The following is a 17,712-nucleotide window of genomic DNA, read 5'->3' as shown; positions in this document are numbered from 1 at the left end:
TGAATGTGGACATATAGTTGGACCCCCTTTTAAAATGGCTGGATCCGCCCCTGCAATCACGATTTGGTTGGCCACTTTGTAATATCTGTTTCACGCCCATCGACAGGTATGTTCCAATTTTCGCAGCAGCAATACATTCCTCTTTTCCTCGAATGTGAGATACCGAATAAGACTTATCAACTGATATGTACTTACACGTACAGCACGAAGCGTGCAGCAAGTGGAGCACGAGGTGCATACCCTTCCAGGGCATCTGATATCATTCACAGTTTTGTTGGTTTCGGATTGTAAAGACTTTAGAATGAAACTAACGGAGTTTAAACTTTCTGAAGAAATCTTTGATTCTGTCTTTCTAAAATAGTGTTAACCGTAGAAGCGTTCCAGAAAGACAATCTATCGCATTTTTCATTTGGCGAAAAGGGAAAATCTATCAGTGCCGATATCGTTATGCTTAGGTATGGCATGACACGTATTTGATCACAGACGGTTGCATGGATGTCTCAGTCGTCATCTGGATCAACACAGTTTATTTTCGTACTCAAAAGTTTATCTGGTCCTGTTTTGAGGTAAGGAGTTTTATTTTCAAGTAGACAATAAATGCATGATTTTTTTATTAGTTGTTAGTGGCTTTGAACTAGCTGTCAGATAACTGCAAGTACTCTCAGATCTGTTCCTAGTGTCTTTTTGTTGTTGGGATGTACAAGTACTTGGCCACGTCCACTTGTATTTTTGTCCATCTGTTAAGTTAAGCCTTTTTCAACTGATTTTTATATTTCGTTCTTATGTTGTACTGTTATACCACTGTCCCAGGTTAGGGGGAGGGTTGGGATCCCGCTAACATGGTTAACCCCGCAACATTATGTACGTATGTGCCTGTCCCAAGTCAGGAGCCTGTAATTCAGTGGTTGTCGTTTGTTTATGTGTTACATATTTGTTTTTCGTTCATTTTTTTAAGGCCGTTAGTTTTCTCGTTTGAATTGTTTTACATTGTCATTTCGGGACCTTTTTTAGCTGACTATGCAGTATGGACTTTGCTCATTGTTGAAGGCCGTACGGTGACCTATAGTTGTTAATTTCTGTGTCATTTTGGCCAGTCTCTTGTGGACAGTTGTCTCATTGGCAATCATACCACATCTTCTTTTTTTATATACTAACTCACTTTCAAGTTCGTGAGCAGGTAAATATATATTCGTTATATCTGCTCGATTACTTGAGAACAAGATTAAAGGCTACATACAAACTCATAATTCGAAAAAAACAAACCGAGCATGACTAAAAACGAAAAAGACCAACAGACAAATAAACAGAAAACACAACATAAAAAAAAAGACTGAGCAACAGGAACCCCATCAAAAAACGAGGGATGCAGATCCTGCTCCATATATGGTACCCTCACCTAATTCCTTCAACTCTGCTAGCGACGTACGTGAAATAAATACATAGTAATCCGCCATTATCCTTCATTACTGATTTCAATCAAGGCCGCTATACAATTTTCCGATGTTCAAATATCGTAAATAGATTAAGAGAGTATAACATAACTCCAAGGTAAATTAAAGGGAAGTCCACAAATCTGACAAAATCGATTGTTTTTATACTGACTAGCTAAACCATCCATTTGTATGGGACATATAGCTCCGTTGAAATAACAAGTTTGGTTGTAGCCTACAACTTAAACAAACATAACACTAGAAGGTAATTATGACAATAATAAAAATCCAATTAAGAACATATATAAAACCAGCCGAGATTGTTGGTATTCCAATTGGAACCAACTATGCACCTCTCCTTGTCGATCGGCATTTTCTTATTTTCTAATGAGTCGGAGTTCCTCAGTTTGAACAGACTTAAGTTAAACCTACCTGTCCTTTATGCCATAAAGAGGTGGAAGATGAATTTCATTTTATCATAACATGTTCAGAAATTAATAAAACTAGGATCAAAATGTTTGATGAAATATCTAGTATTGTCCCGTGTTTTAATTCAATGAGTGAAGAAAACAAATTTGATTTTATATTTTCCTGCGAAGAATGTGATATTTTACTTATCATTGTTAACTGCATAAGTGAAATGTACAATGAAAGAAACAATTATAATGTCAATATATGAACTGTGTAATTGATGGCTCAACTTATAATGTTATATATATTATAACATATTTTTTGTAACATAAGCATAATATTTTAATTGATAATTTTAAAGAGGAGGCATGCTGTCAAAAATAGTATTATAATTAATACTAATAATCTATGTTTTTGTTTTTCTTTCAATGCTACATGTTTGTAGTGTTTAATGACTATCGTTTTGTATTTAATATGCCACTGTCTGTTTGTTTGTTTTTGTTGTATATTTTAGTAACAATCCTATTGTTTGGATTTTATACTAATAAAATTCTTATTCTTATTCCTACCTCGAAAAAAAAACAGATCCTAGAGGTATTCCATTGGTCAACGTTAACTAATATACATAATGTGTCTGTTAAAACTTAGTTAATACACTTTATTTTTTAACGTTTATTTATCTAATAGGTTGGTCAAATTTGCAGGGCATATATCTATATAGCACCGTTACTGGTTTCCCACATAGAAAATTATGTGCTACACCAGCACGGATAAAAGGAAAAGTTGAATAGGAATCCAGTTAAGAGAAAGCATGCTGACGATATATAATTTCTAGAGGTTGTTACATTCGACCTGGAATAATATATTTATAGCGTGGTAACGATTTTTTTTTTACAGTGAAAACAAAATCTGTATTTTTTCTTGCAAGCAAATGAAGAATGGAATGAAGAGCTCATTTTAAGAAGTGACGGGCTGTGCACGTTTGACGGTTTTCAAGAGTCAACTTTCTAATTTTTGAAGACTTTGAAATCATACTTTATTTATTTTCAGAATAGAATATAAGCAGTCGCATTATAAAACAGAAAAGCGATGTCAACTGGAGTAATGTTACATCAACAAGTGATTAGTGCTAATGTTTACTTTCTTTGGGGTCACCGGTAGATGTCTGTATGATCAAAGGTTATGTTGTCGATATTGTCCAATCAACAGAGACTCTTTAATAGCGCGGCTAATTTAATGCGATCTTTTGGTGGGAAACTTCAAAGCGCCCGATCGCAAAGTTGGACAGGACGGAAAAAAAATCTGGGAAAGAAAGATAAAGATAAAATGTTGGGAAGAAAACCACTGAAACAGATCGACAGTAATGGTATGTATATGTTAACTACAAAAAAATATTATAATCCATTCTTGTTTCTTTTTTTTATGATATATTTCTATTTCATTTTCACAACACCCTGGCCTTTGTCTTTTTTTTTTATAGATTGCTAGTAGACCACATTTTTAAAACCCTGAATCTGCACTTAGTTTGTACCATAGTTTTGTCTTTTAAAGCTGAAGAATTTGATTTGAACATTCAAGCTTTTGAAGTTTTGTTCATTTTAATAATTAGAAATTTTTTTAGAACTAAAATTATATATAGACTATAGTCTTTTATGCATATACAGATCCAGGGGGGCCTGGGGGTCGACCCCTCCCCCCCATTTTTGTGGGGAAAATTTGGTTAAATATATAGGGAATCACTGAAGCGTGACTGGAGTGCCCCCCCTTTCATTACCTTTGCTATGTAATTATGAAATTCCATTACTTTCAATATTACATAAAATTTGCAGAGTAATAAAAAATGTAACCTTTTGGGTTTTTTTTTCTGATGCAATCAGTGTATCACACTTTATACACTTGCCAGGTACTTTTGATTTTATTTTTAAAAGTCCCCAATTACAGTAGAAAAGAAAAAAAAAATATAATCTTCTAATACTACAACTAATGAACTCTGAATGATTTAACTTTTTTTTATTTTTCTGCATCTGTGCAGAAATCTTTTCCTGTATCATTTAGGTCTGGATTTGAGTAAAATGTTAGAACTTAGGAGACGTCCCTTGTAACAGTAAAGAATTGAAAAACTATAAATCAATAAACTGATTATATCATAATGCATTAGTATACACCAGTTCAGAGATTCAGTTAATCATTTATGTAACTGTCGAGTGGCTTCCACAGGCCATATGACCAAAATGTAGGGATTTCCACTTCCAAAATGTGTAACTACTGTTCTGTTGGAATTAGGTACCTATGGAATAAACATTATACATGTATAAATGTTATTTTACAGTCATGGGAAACACACTGAACGACATAGGAGCCTTGCTTCCAAAAGGGAAAAAGTATACAGTAAGTATCAAGAATTTTTTCATGGCCAATAAAATCAGCAGAACAGGAAGTCTTTTCGGTCCACACAATTTGATACTTGTAGACACTGGATTAAAAGTGAGGTGTTCATCAATGACAATTGACTTAACAACCCAATGAAACAAAACAGAAGCTTAAGCCAAATAGATGTTTATGTAGACAAGTAAAGTGGTTGTACAATATTTCAACATCAAATTCTAGCCCCCTTCCCTTTAAAAATATTTTTGAAATAATACCTGATTATTCACAAATGCCACATCCATTGTCATAACATTAATTAACTACAAAGTACAAGTCATATTCAAGTTGCATCTTTGAAATTAGCCCTTGTCAAAATAAAAGGCATTTAGTCAACTTAAACACAAAACTTTGGATAGATTTAGTTACAATCTTTTCCTCTTAAATGTAGCATCGCTATTGGTCTGAGTAAAAACTAGTTTTTGGATAAACACTTGTGTGGATAGACAGTTTTATTACAAAAAAGTTAGCAGTAGATTGTATGCATATTTATTTTGTAGGTCTCAGTAGAGGGTAATATCGGCTGTGGGAAGACTACATTGTTGGAGTATTTCAGGTCTTCTCCTAACGTTGAGGTAAGACTAGTTATAAAACCAACATTTTTTGAACAGATAGGAATTATATATTTTGTTCATATTATCTAATTTATGAAATTTATGTTCTTTGTAAGAAACAAGATGTAGTGATGGAAATGTACTCTTGTTTAATTACTTGGATATAAGTATATGGTATGAGTGCCAATGAATCAACTCTCCTTCCGAGTCACAATTTGTAGAAGTAAACCATTATAGGTCAAAGTACTGTCTTCAACACAGAGCCTTGGCTCACACTGAACAGCAAGCTATTAAGGGCCTCAGAAATAACTAGTGTAAAACCATTCAATCGGAGGGAAACCAAAGGTCTAATCTATATAAAAAAAGAGAAACCTGTATGAACCACATCAACAAATGACAACCACTGAACATCAGGTTCCTGACATTGTACATTAGTCACTTGGATGAGATATATAGCTTTTTTCCTTTTCTTTAGTCATGGAATTTAAGTTGCATGGAACATTTTTCTAGGTTCTAAATTCAAGTGCTAACTTTTTATGAAGTACCTTTTCAACACTTGTTTGATTTTGCTTTATGTATTGATTTGTCATTTACATATATAGTTGCTTATGATGTTGGTTATATCTTGTTTACAGGCTATAAGAGAACCTGTAGAACAGTGGACAAATATACAAGGACATAATGCATTGGTAAATATTTACTTCTACAGAACACTAGGAAAAGAAGTCCATCTATATAACTGTACATGAATTGGTTCCAAGGGCTTCCTTTTTATCAAATAATTCCTGTTAAAAGTTTTCAGTCATTTGGTTAATTTTTAGCACACAACTGATTACATGTCATACAATTTAGGTAGTCTTGAAATTTTGTAAATTAAAAAAGATTGGGTATGATTGCCAAGAAGACAACTATTCCAACAGACATAAACTGAACTAGATTTTTAAAAAGGTTCAGGCATGACAATTTTTTCCATTTTAACAACAAATACGACAGATAGCAAGCAACTGACCACCTTTAAATTACTGGTTACTGACTTGGGATAAGCACATACAGATTTGAGACTAGTAATCAGGGAAAAAAAAGGTGCAATCAAAACAGCAATCTAAGAGTCTCAAAAATACTAAAAGCTAGTTGATCAAAGCCAATTACAAAACAAATACATTAATCATGCTTTCGGAGATTAAACATCAACTGATACACATCCAACAGATTTAGTGTAAGATACCATAATGTGTCAGAGAAAGAAATATTTAGTATTACAATGTTTTTTTCAGGCTTTGTTGTATGAAGACCCTCAGCGATGGAGTTTTACCTTTAATTTGTATGCACAGTTAACCAGAATACAAATGCATGTCAAACCTCATGTAAGTTGTTTATATAAAATGTATGTTCTTTCAGTAAATTCTGCATCTTCTATTATTTTACCAAAAATCCATGTTATTGCTTTGCTCAGATCATTCATTTATCATTAGGAGGTGGTGTCTGTACTTTTACCCTCCTATGCTTAGTACCACCAGAATTTAGGAATTTTAATATAAGATGTTCATAGAATATATTGAAAAGTGCCATCTACATAAGGAAATGTACCTGTCAACGTGAAGGATAATGAAACCCTTGTTTTAGTCTTGTCTGTTTGTCCCAAGTATGTTTTAAGATCTTTCTCAGAAACTTGTAAACAGAATGACCAGGTTTGTCAACAGTTTGATTGTGATGAGTTTCAATGCTAGAACTATTTAGACCTGTGAAAAAATATTCCTGTTTGCCCATACTTTGAGTTCTACTTTATTTTGAATTAACTTGAATTCTTTCATTATTTTGACTGAACTTCTAAAATACAACTACAAGAATGACTTAATTAGGTCAGCAGCTCAACGGTGAAGAGTTGTAATGTATGCGCTTTTTATATGTCCAGACACCTACTTCCTGTTTCCCTATAATGGTGTTTTAACTTGGTTTATGCCTTTCTACAAACATTTAATTGTAATGTATATATATTGTGTCATTATATTTGCAGATGAAACCTGTAAAAATGCTGGAGAGATCTCTTTATAGTACTAGATATTGTTTTGTAGAAAATGATTTTAGAAAGTAAGCATATTAAATGTTTGTTTAACACTGATCAAACCCAAACTTAGTAATCACAATAAGAAACTGAAGACAAGAAGTCAAGACAGCATGACATACTTAAACTTTTATCAATGTTTCTGTGTAATTTACATGGTAGAAGGCTAATGATAATATACAGACTTAGTATATTCTGTGACTCACAATTTCAGTTTTACAAGAAAAGATACCAAATTGAAACAACACTCAAGAGTTGAAGAAGAACAAAAATTGCAAAAATAAGACATATCAACAGTCAATAAAACATGACAGCAATAAGTAAGACTGAGCGAGACAACTCCAGCAAAATATTATTATCAATCTAATTGAATTTATATTAAAATATTTAATGTTTTGTAGCAAAACAATTAATGGTATGGAACTTGGTATTTTAAATGGATGGTTTGACTTTTTAATGGAGAGAGAAAATACTTCATTAGACCTCATCAGTATGTATATGTTCATGTCATTTATGTAAAAATTGATTGTTTATGTATCTGTCTTTACTCTACATGTCTGAGATGAATTTTTGGAAAATTTAAAATATTTAACTTGCCTTTTGAGGTGATTCTTGCAGGCGGGAACACTTTTTACAAGTCTCATCTGATGGTTGATGAAATTATTGCATGAAATGCGACCTGGCCAAAAAAAAAAACCACTGTATTCACTAATGCAAGTATTGCTGGTTATTTTAACTTTGTTAAATTATGATATGAATATTTCTGGGTCTCCCATACCAACAGACCTATAATTATGTAACCTGTGGTATGGGGTGGATGATTTTACTATTTTGAACCCAATTGTATGCCTCTTTATGTATGATATTTACATGTGAGGACTTAAACTGATATGGACTGGCATGACATGTTTTTTGCTTAAATCAATTTCATGATTTTATGATTAATTTGTAGTATACCTCAGGGCTGATCCACAAGTATGTTTTAACAGAATAAAGAAAAGATCCAGGAAAGAGGAATGCTGTGTTCCTTTTGTAAGTTGATTTAGTAGGTTTATATAATAATGCACAACTCATTCCTGGTTCTCTCCAGGTACACTCATTTACTCCACCAATAAAACCTGCCGTCACAATATAACCAAGAGTGCTGAGAGTGGCATTAATATCAACTCAATCAATAGATAATTTGGAAGAAAAATATTATATAGACAGTGTCTTCCCTAGAAAATTCTTGATGCATGGTGGGTCTCAGAAGAATTTGTAACGCGGAGAGCGTCGTTGTTTTGTAGAATTATTTTTATTACACTAGTGAAACTGAGACTACTATAACAATAGTAGTCTCAGAGTGAAATGAGATGTGCATTAAAACTTCACATAGATCTGCAATACAGTCAGGAACAATACTTAATATTTTCTCTCAAGGCCAGTCTGGATCCAAAAGTTTTTTCAAGGGCCCTTTAGAACTTTTAGGCTCCACTAGGTTTGTTTTAACTACAGGTACATGCATATTTATAGTCTGGAATGTTCTTATATAAAAGCCAAAAATATATGTTTAAAATACCTTATACATGTATCTTGTTTCTGATTATGATGGAAATAATAAAGTAATTAAATATACATGAGTTTTTCAGAATTAAAATCCATTTAACCATGTATTTTCAGACTGGTGAACTTTATATATTTGTAATACATTTTTTATTGAAATAAAAAAAAAAAAAAAAAAAAAAAACAGCCCCCCTTTCCATACTATTTTAATAAAAAAAAAAGTATTATCAGTTTCACCCCAATAAGTTATTATTTTTTCATGAATAAATATTAGCAGTTAATCAAAATGATTTCCAAAATGAAATTCCTACTGTCTATAAATAACAATGAAATTTCATTGTTTCCTGTAAATAAGGGGTTTCCCGAATTTTCCCGCCAAAAAGCACATGGCTTTTAACAAATGTAAACAAAGCATTCAATTTGTGATCATGGATTACAGCTTTAATTAATTTAATTTGGAGATAGATATTCAACTTAAGGTACAGTCAAGCAATGTTTTTACTTTCTTCTGGATTAAAACTAGTTTGAAAGATCAGTTTGAAAAATAAAATAATTTTTGACATCAAAACAAAAACGATCTTTATTCAGTGACCCATATTTTTTTGAACTCTGTTACGGAGGTCAAAGTTACATCATGTTTCAACCCAATGATGTGTATTCTTTGACAATTTGTTCCAACTAATTAACTGTGTTTGATATAAATAGTTCGATGTCAAACATATGATTTCAAAACGTAAAATTTATACTGCAAAAGGTTTACTTTTTATTTTTCACGGAAGGATATTTGGAAGCTGTATCAGGATATAATATTTATCATTAAAAGAATTTGAACTACCGATTTCTATTATGCAATCAAAGTCTTGAATGTTGTTCTATCTAATCAATGTGGTTGTAAAATCAGAGCGTTGCATCTAATTATGATCAATTATCAGTCCATTGAGTTTGAAACACCTGTAGAGTTGCCAATTGTCACTTCATATTATAAGATAATAAAAATTTCACACATAGCGGGATGCATAGCGGGTATGATAAAAGCATGGCGGCCGAAATTTTATGCGTAGCGGTACCGCAATGCATGAATAGCCTAGGGAAAACACTGATAGACAACTGAATCTACAACCAAATTGTTATATTTCATTACTGGGGTAGTGTATGCATCTACATGTCAGTTGTCATTTAAATAACTGTTACAGAAAAATAACACTATATTGTTATGAAGGAGCTGATCTTGTATTTTATTTACATCAAACTTGTATCTAAGACAGTGAGTGAGTGATATTGTTGGCTTTTTTCATAACTACCTCTACCCTTTTTTATTGGGAAAATATGCATAATTTTTATCAAATTGGGAAATTTAGAATAAACCATGAATTTTAAGAGTCAAACTCTGCTTTGAAATAAGACCCCTTATTGTCAGTGATAATACATAAATAGACCCTCAAATCTGCACATATAGTCATTTTAGGCATGGAAAATGTATAAATGAGTGTTTATAGTTTGCATTCATGTACAATTACTACTGAGACTGCGCTGTTTTGGAAAAAAGTTGTCTTTTGGCCAGTTTTGGGGAATAATTTAAGCCATTTTTTTTCAAATTGGGATTCTTCTACAGGGAAAAAAAGCCTTTATTCTCCAGTAATTTGAGGCAAACAATATCACTGCAGTGAGAAATAAGTATGCCTTCTATTGTAGTAATTTACATGACTTCATTATAAAGGTTATAACTTGTATTTTAGGAATTAATCCAGTCTTTACATGACTTACATGAAGAATGGTTGATACAACATAAGAAATTTAAACTTCCTGCCCCTGTACTGGTAAGTTATTTGTACAGAATATATATTTGACCTAAAAACTGTTCCATTAAATTTATGTAGGACCCTGGAAAGGAATTTTCAAATCTAAACTTGAATTCAGTGTAAAATACTGTGGAATTTTGAATTTGCCTCTAAGATTGTTACCGTACCCAAATTTGTTTTAATGTAAGTGCATCATGTATGTTTGAATAGAACAGTCTGTCAAGGGATAAGAGAATCTCTTTAGATTTCTATAAATTCAGAATTAATTACGAGATTTTATTATAAATGTGAATATTGCGACTTGATGATTATTGCAATAATAAGAACTTGCATTCTGATATCGTCTTTGGTTAGCTTGCTTGTTAGCTGAACCGTGAAGTCATTATTTTGTCAGGTATACTACCCTCCTTTCGAAGTAGCATAGTCCAACAGACAGAACGATTGGTTTTCTGTCGGACTAGTCTATTTTTAAAGTAGGGTAGTTTACCTTACCTAACATTGACTTCATGGATCAGCTAACAAGCAAGCTAACCAGAGATATTACCTTTGGCTACACACTCAATGGAAGCCGCTGTAAATGCTGAGTAGTACCATCTAAGCATATTAAGATCTGTTGTGAAGTCGCTTCCTATTGACAATTCTTTGAATTTTTAACTGGATTTTTGTGACAAAAATGTCGGTTATTGATTTGAGAATGTACGGCGGGCGGGCGGGCGTCAATCAAATGTTGTCCGTGCATTAACTCATGAACCGTTCAACCAAAGCTTTTAAAATTTTAATATGTTATTACTGACAACTATACGAAGGTCAAGTTGAATAATGGCGATTTTGACTTTTACCGTTCAGGAGTTATGGTTCTTGAAAGATTGAAAAATGGAGTTTCCAGTCGTGTCCGTGCATTTACGCATGAACTGTTCTACCAAAGCTTCTCAAATTTTAATATGTTGTTACTGATGACAGAATGGAGGTCAAGTTCAATAATGACGATTTTGACTTTTACCGTTCAGGAGTTATGGTTCTTGAAAGATTGAAAAATGGAGTTTCCAGTCGTGTCCGTGCATTTATGCATGAACTGTTCTATCAAAGCTTCTGAAATTTTAATATGCTGTTACTGATGACAAAATGGAGGTCAAGTTCAATAATGACGATTTTGACTTTTACCATTCAGGAGTTATGGTTCTTGAAAGATTGAAAAATGGTGTTTCCCGTCGTGTCTGTGCATTTTCTCATGAACCATTCAACCAAAGCTTTTGAAATTTTAATATGTTGTTACTGATGACAAAATAGAGGTCAAGTTCAATAATGACGATTTTGACTTTTACCGTTTAGGAGTTATGGTTCTTGAAAGATTGAAAAATGGCGTTTCCATTCACGTTGTTGCATTTACTCATGTCCAACCATTCAATCTAAGCTTTTCAAATTTTAATATGTTGATACTGATGACAAAATGGAGGTCAGATTTGATATTGACGATTTTCACTTTCACCATTCATCAGTAATGGTTCTTGTGATATTGCCAGGACACAAATAAATGTTAATAAATCCGGTTTGCTGTCGTTGTGACAGCCTCTTGTTATCTAGTATTATCCTACTGGCCATGGAATTGTTTTGTTACATACTAGTTCATCTTTTATATGAAACGATCTATTTGATGTTAATGTTTATACCTGTTGATATTTCGTTCTTTTCAGGTGCTTGATGCAAACAAAGAATACTCAGAGATAACACAGCTGTATGAAGATAAGAGACAAGAAATTTTATGTGGATTTCACTGATAGTAGTGGAATTGTGTATGATCGAGAGATGTGTGTATGTGTGTATACAAGCAGTGCAATAGTTATTTCGTGTTAGTGTCTATATCATGTTAGTGGATCGTGTTAAATATGATTGTTATGTTAAATGATGTATGTGAATGTTTTGATTATTTATTATTTTCGAAAATACCTTGGAATATTTATATTAAGTTGACTAGTGTATTATAGGGGTAGAATTCAAATATGTCTGGATGTTCTTTTAAAGATGTAAAAAACAAAATCTTTATATTGAAGAATATAAGTGGTACTTGACACACATGCATATGAAAATGAATAATTTCACTTTTTTATTTCTGCTTCAGATGTTTAACTTCCATTTAGTTTAGATACATACCACAAATTTTTTTTTTTTTTTTTTTTTTTTATTTGCATGAAATGTTAATTTAGCATTTAAACTTGCATGGGCATTTAAAAAAAACTTGGTGAAGCAATGATATTTATAAAATGACAGCTAATATGGTATTTTTAGTAGATTGTTTTTAGCAAGGTGTAGATGTTATGCATTTAAGTTCAAAAAACATTTTTTTTATGTGCATTTATTGAAGTACAATGCAGTTATGAATAAACATAACTGTTTCGAAAGTTACAAATGATCTCACTTTGATGTCATATCTCTTCAAGTCTTAAAATGTCTAGTGGTGTAATTACTGTGTATTTACTACTCTCAATAGTTTGCTGTATTAAGTTCAATTGTAGCTATTCATTGGGTTATACCACTGCCTTTGTTGCCTTGTACTTTTGTCACAGTATCCAAATATGAATAATAAACTGCTAAATTAACCCACATTGTCAAATATCTGAAGTCACACTTTGTTCAATCTCATCTACCTCAATATGATGTGAAATTTTATTGCAAGCTTATTTTGACATCTTTAATTCCAATTGTATTGTAATAAAACTTCTTGCTGATTCAAAATATATATAAGTTTTAAAAAAAAGCACACTGTTTAGGTACTGTGATGGAAGCCATAATGTTGTGTTCAAAATTTTTTTCAATACCTCACATATTATTTTGTCAGCTATAATTTAAAAGTGTTCAAATTTTTTATGAAGAAACAGAATCTTATTTGTAACCAAAGGTGCTTTTTTTTGCCAGAACTAGCTCATTTATTGTTTTTCAATTATTGATTTCTTTTACTTGTTTGTTGATGATTTTGATATTTAAAGATGCTGAATTTTGTTTACATTTTACCATGTCATCTGAGCTTTGATGTCATTCTTTTCAACCATAAATCGCAATGAATGTACTATTGTCTTTTATTATTATTATTATTACTCATTTTAAAGAACTTAAATATAAAATGTAAATGAAGCTAAAACATTATTTTTGAAGGATTTTATAAAATATAGTTGTGTAGATATTTTATCAAGTATACAAATTTAATTTACCCCCGAAATATTATGAAAAATTGTTAAAATTGGTTAGCCTTAACACTTGGTACCCAGGGGATATATATTGGGTCCCATTGTTTAGCAAGGGGGTTACCCACCATTGTAAAGACCACTCTCTATAGCCAGTCAAGGTCGTTAAAACCCCTCATCATCTGCAAGATGGTTGATGTACTATGGTAGTTATGCTATCAAATTTGAAATCTTCTGGTATGGGGGACATGTTTTTAAAGACCAATTTATATATTAGAGAGGATGATATTAACTTATAATGTCATGCATTATGGTCTCCATACAAACCATTATTGAAATATTGAACTCTGTTAAAAGTCAACTGCTAGATTTAGTCCCAATCATTCATTGATAGTCAATGATATTTTTATACATGAATGTGGAAATAAAGATTTTATATATATCTGTTGTTTATCTTACTCTCATATATGCCCCAACTGTACTAAACAGTTTACTGTAAACCGGGAAATTTTCACGCTGTCTTTATTTCGCGATTTATTAACACAATCTTAATTCGCGCCGTTTTGATTTCGCGATTTCTCTGTGACCTTTTATAAATAGATTTTCCCTTAACCTTTCGCGGTCGTTTTATTTTCGCGTTTCACTCATAACCGCGAAAATAAAACTGCCGCGAACATTTCCCTGTTTACAGTATTTTAATAAGGTTACATGTTTACCAAAAGGACATATCTTATATCAACAAAAAGATTCATACGTAATAGGTTTTCTCAATTTTATATACTTAAAAGTAAATGATATAAAGATCATTTTACGTGGGCATGTACACCTTTCAACTTTAAAAAAAATAACTTGCTCAATTCTACGAGCAACAAAAATGAGGTCAAATGTGCACTACGGATTAAGATTACTATCTGAAGAATATAGCCAACCATACAGTACTGTCACATTTGCTTCATGAAGTGCTACAGGGATAGTGATCTGGGGATGGCAGAAAAGCTTCAGAAGGTAGAAGACTGTATATATATGCCTTATGTTATGAATTTTTCCTTGGTCATATGTCCATTGTCCTTGACCTTGCTTTGACTACTTGAAAAAAAAGTTTTAGTATTTTAAATTTCTCCCATATGAGTAAGTAAACCCTCTTGTATGAGTCAACTGATATCTATATATTCGGTATGAGTGACGTACCTTGCAAGTTTTTGCTTGACCTCCACCTCTGTCCTCATTCCATGGATTTGTGAACAAGGTCAAGTTTTCGTGGTTTAGTTCATATCTCGGATGCTGCAAGCAATAGGTCTATATTTGGTGTATGGAATGATTGTAAGGCATGCATGTCCATCTTGCAGGTGTCATCTGACATTGATCTTATTTTCATGGTTCATTGGTTATTTTTTTTGTGATTTAATCTGTTCTTATACTGTATGCAATAGGTCAACTACAATTGGCATATGAAAATTGTTTGATGTCTGGCTTGTCTTATTTGTCTTGTAAGGTGTATATACTTGTCAAGCAAATCTCATTTGACCTCATTTTCATGATGGTTAATTGGTCAATCCTTGTCTGACAAACGTTAACAGTAATATAATCAATGTAGGATAAAAAACTTAATTCACATAATTTTTTCATTGATTACTATTGCAAGATGAAAAGTCTTAGATTGTATGTACTCGAAAGATCTTTGGAATTTAAGTATCCACATTGGATTCATGCCATCCATAGAATAGGTAGTTTCACAATAACGTTAAAGCCTGGCTTTGATTGCCGATTAATTGATATCAATTATTTAGAAATTGGTTTCTTTAAGAGTATACTTGGACGACCCAGCAGTGTAACCTTGTTTGTAAGAACATGTAGTTGAGGTATCCAATACAGTAATAGAAGAATCAGCTCTTCACCTTTGGTTGAAATTCCAAAGGAATATAGAATGTTTGGATAACTAAAAATCTAATCACAAAAGCACAAAATTTCTAATTTCTTTATTTTGTATAAGTGTATAATATATATATTACACAGTACATTTACATGGGTATAAAAATGATTTACAAATACACACATAAATCACAACCAAACAAAAAATATCACAATTACCTGATCAAGGTACATTATTATGCATTATTAAAGTTGATATGTCATTCCTTATAATAAAACAAAATTTGGTATAAAAATATATAAATCTGGATCAACATTATCTTGAGATTTAAATTATAAATTAAAGATTATCTGACACTCAAGATTGAAAGTGAAAATTTTAGATTAACCAATATTTGAGATTAAATCGTAAATTGTAGATTATCTGAAATTAACTGTCTGATTGTTAAAAACAAAGTGATTAATTATCTCCCCTTGAAGATAAAAACAACATAACTGATTGTTGGTTGTCATGAATCTTTAAAGGTTGATTTGGATTGGTTTTAATGTTTTCTTTTTTAGTTGTCACCATGAACCTTTTAAAATACTGATATCTGGTTATAACTGATGGTGATATACATTAATTTTAACTAGGCCAGGGTATGACAAATGATTGCCTACAATTACAGATTTTTTGGTGAAAATTCCCTTCATTCAACACTTGGTTTGCATTATAAGTAGAAGTTATTTATGAAAGTAGGAACAATAACAACTATTAAGTTATATGCCATCCAACTTAAACATATTACACATTTAGCACTATTCATAGCTGGGAATGTCTTGTGCATAAAATGTTTACAAAACAAGTCATAAACAAGTGAAACTGCGAGCTACTGCTCACTGATGATACCCCCGCCGCAAGTGGATAATATTAATAATGTAAAAATATGCAAGTGTTCGGTAAACAGGAAGTTGTCAAGTGATGAATCTGAAAACGCATCACACGGTATAGCTGACTTATATAAATCCTGAAACCAAATTTCAGAAATCCTTGTATTGTAGTTCCTGAGAAAAATGTGACGAAAATTTTCAACTTGGCTATCATGTGTAAAATCATACAAGTGTTCGGTAAACAGGAAGTTGTCGAGTGATGAATCTGAAAACGCATCACACGGTATAGCTGACTTATATAAATCCTGAAACCAAATTTCAGAAATCCTTGTATTGTAGTTGCTGAGAAAAATGTGACGAAAATTTTCAACTTGGCTATCATGTGTAAAATCATACAAGTGTTCGGTAAACAGGAAGTTGTCAAGTGATGAATCTGAAAACGCATCACACGGTATGGCTAACATATATAAATGTTGATACCAAATTACAGAAAGGGTGGATGTGTAGTTCCTGAGAAAAATGTGACGAAAGTTTCATGGGACGGACTGACTGACGGACTGATGGACTGATGGACGGACGGACTGACGGACGGACTGACAGACAGAGGTAAAACAGTATACCCCCCCCTTTTTTAAAGCGGGGGTATAAATATTCTACAAAATATATATAAAAAACAACATACAAAAACAAACAAACCAATTTCTACTTCTTATTATAAACTTTCATACGCTGTCATTTATTGCCATACCCAGTAATAAATTATGAATGCTTTTTTCTTGAATTGCATATTAAAGCTAGTTCACTTCAATTTACTGTGGATTCATTTATTTTCGTGGATATCAATTTTCGTGGATTTTTGATTTCATGGTTTTGCCACTCTGTATACAAAGCCTATTGAAAACCCACGAAAATTGGTATCCAACAAATAATAATGAATCCACAATATGTGCCAAATGTCCTATGGTAATGAGGTTCTTGAAATTTTACTATATCTTATGTTAAAGAACTACTATTTATTTGGCATTATAAATTTGGAATTTATTACTTTTTAATAAACAAAATTTTCCCCAAATGGCACATCAGCATTCCAAACTGACAGCAGCCTGGCAAGAATGTAAATAACAGGATTTTTTCTCTTCATCAAGTTAACATGGCCAATGCTACCTGATTATGTGTTTAAAAACATTGCATAATATATGAGACATAAAAATGTTAAAATCACTCTTCATAAACTTCTGTTTCTATACGGAAATCTTCAACTTCTGGTTCAACCAATCTCCGTGGAGTCGGAGGAGTGCTCCCTTGGCTACTGTCACTACTGTCATCATTGTCACGGATCACTGCATCGATAGATTCAGGACCAATTATCACTTGTTCTTGAGGAACAGGTTCTCGTGGTCGAGTTTCAATGAATGTTTTTTGAACAGTAGCATATTGAACTGCGGGATCTTCGGACACATATCCTTTGTTGTCATACATTACAGGATCAAAATTCTCTATCACTATTGGTGGCACTGGTTGCTGCTATTCAATGATAAATAATTCTAATGTCAACATACAAAAAATAGAAATAAA

General features: G+C 32.2%; 2 protein-coding genes across 8 annotated transcripts in view; one reads left to right on the top strand and one right to left on the bottom strand.

The window, feature by feature from the left end:
- The first annotated feature begins 2,577 nt into the window (after positions 1-2,577).
- On the top strand, positions 2,578-13,840 carry LOC139487558 (thymidine kinase 2, mitochondrial-like). Its single transcript, XM_071272446.1, has 11 exons — positions 2,578-2,678; positions 2,892-3,207; positions 4,171-4,229; positions 4,766-4,840; positions 5,455-5,508; positions 6,094-6,183; positions 6,834-6,907; positions 7,283-7,371; positions 7,834-7,913; positions 10,160-10,240; positions 11,914-13,840. Exons 2-11 carry the CDS (start codon positions 3,024-3,026, stop codon positions 11,995-11,997), a joined length of 870 nt encoding a protein of 289 aa, XP_071128547.1. The 5' UTR covers positions 2,578-2,678; positions 2,892-3,023; the 3' UTR covers positions 11,998-13,840.
- A 1,519-nt stretch (positions 13,841-15,359) lies between these two features.
- The window catches only part of LOC139487557 (cadherin-87A-like), a 51,670-nt gene continuing 49,317 nt past the window's right edge, over positions 15,360-17,712 (bottom strand). For all 7 annotated transcript variants that reach the window (XM_071272442.1, XM_071272438.1, XM_071272443.1 and 4 more), the window contains one exon: positions 15,360-17,661. In XM_071272442.1, coding sequence (XP_071128543.1) covers positions 17,356-17,661 — 306 coding nt within the window. In that variant the 3' untranslated portion in view covers positions 15,360-17,355. The remainder of the gene's footprint in view (positions 17,662-17,712) is intronic.

This window comes from Mytilus edulis, chromosome 9 (genome assembly GCF_963676685.1).
Source record: "Mytilus edulis chromosome 9, xbMytEdul2.2, whole genome shotgun sequence".
Classification (NCBI taxonomy): Eukaryota; Metazoa; Mollusca; class Bivalvia; order Mytilida; family Mytilidae; genus Mytilus; species Mytilus edulis.
This window is presented reverse-complemented; position numbering and strand designations above follow the sequence as displayed.

Bases quoted from the DNA above. Each gene is read 5' to 3' on its own strand.
- LOC139487558 (XM_071272446.1), top strand. From the start codon at position 3,024: ATGTTGTCGATATTGTCCAATCAACAGAGACTCTTTAATAGCGCGGCT. The intron at 7,914-10,159 runs GTAAGTTGATTT...CTTGTATTTTAG, and splicing joins AGGAATGCTGTGTTCCTTTT to GAATTAATCCAGTCTTTACA. The intron at 10,241-11,913 runs GTAAGTTATTTG...CGTTCTTTTCAG, and splicing joins AACTTCCTGCCCCTGTACTG to GTGCTTGATGCAAACAAAGA.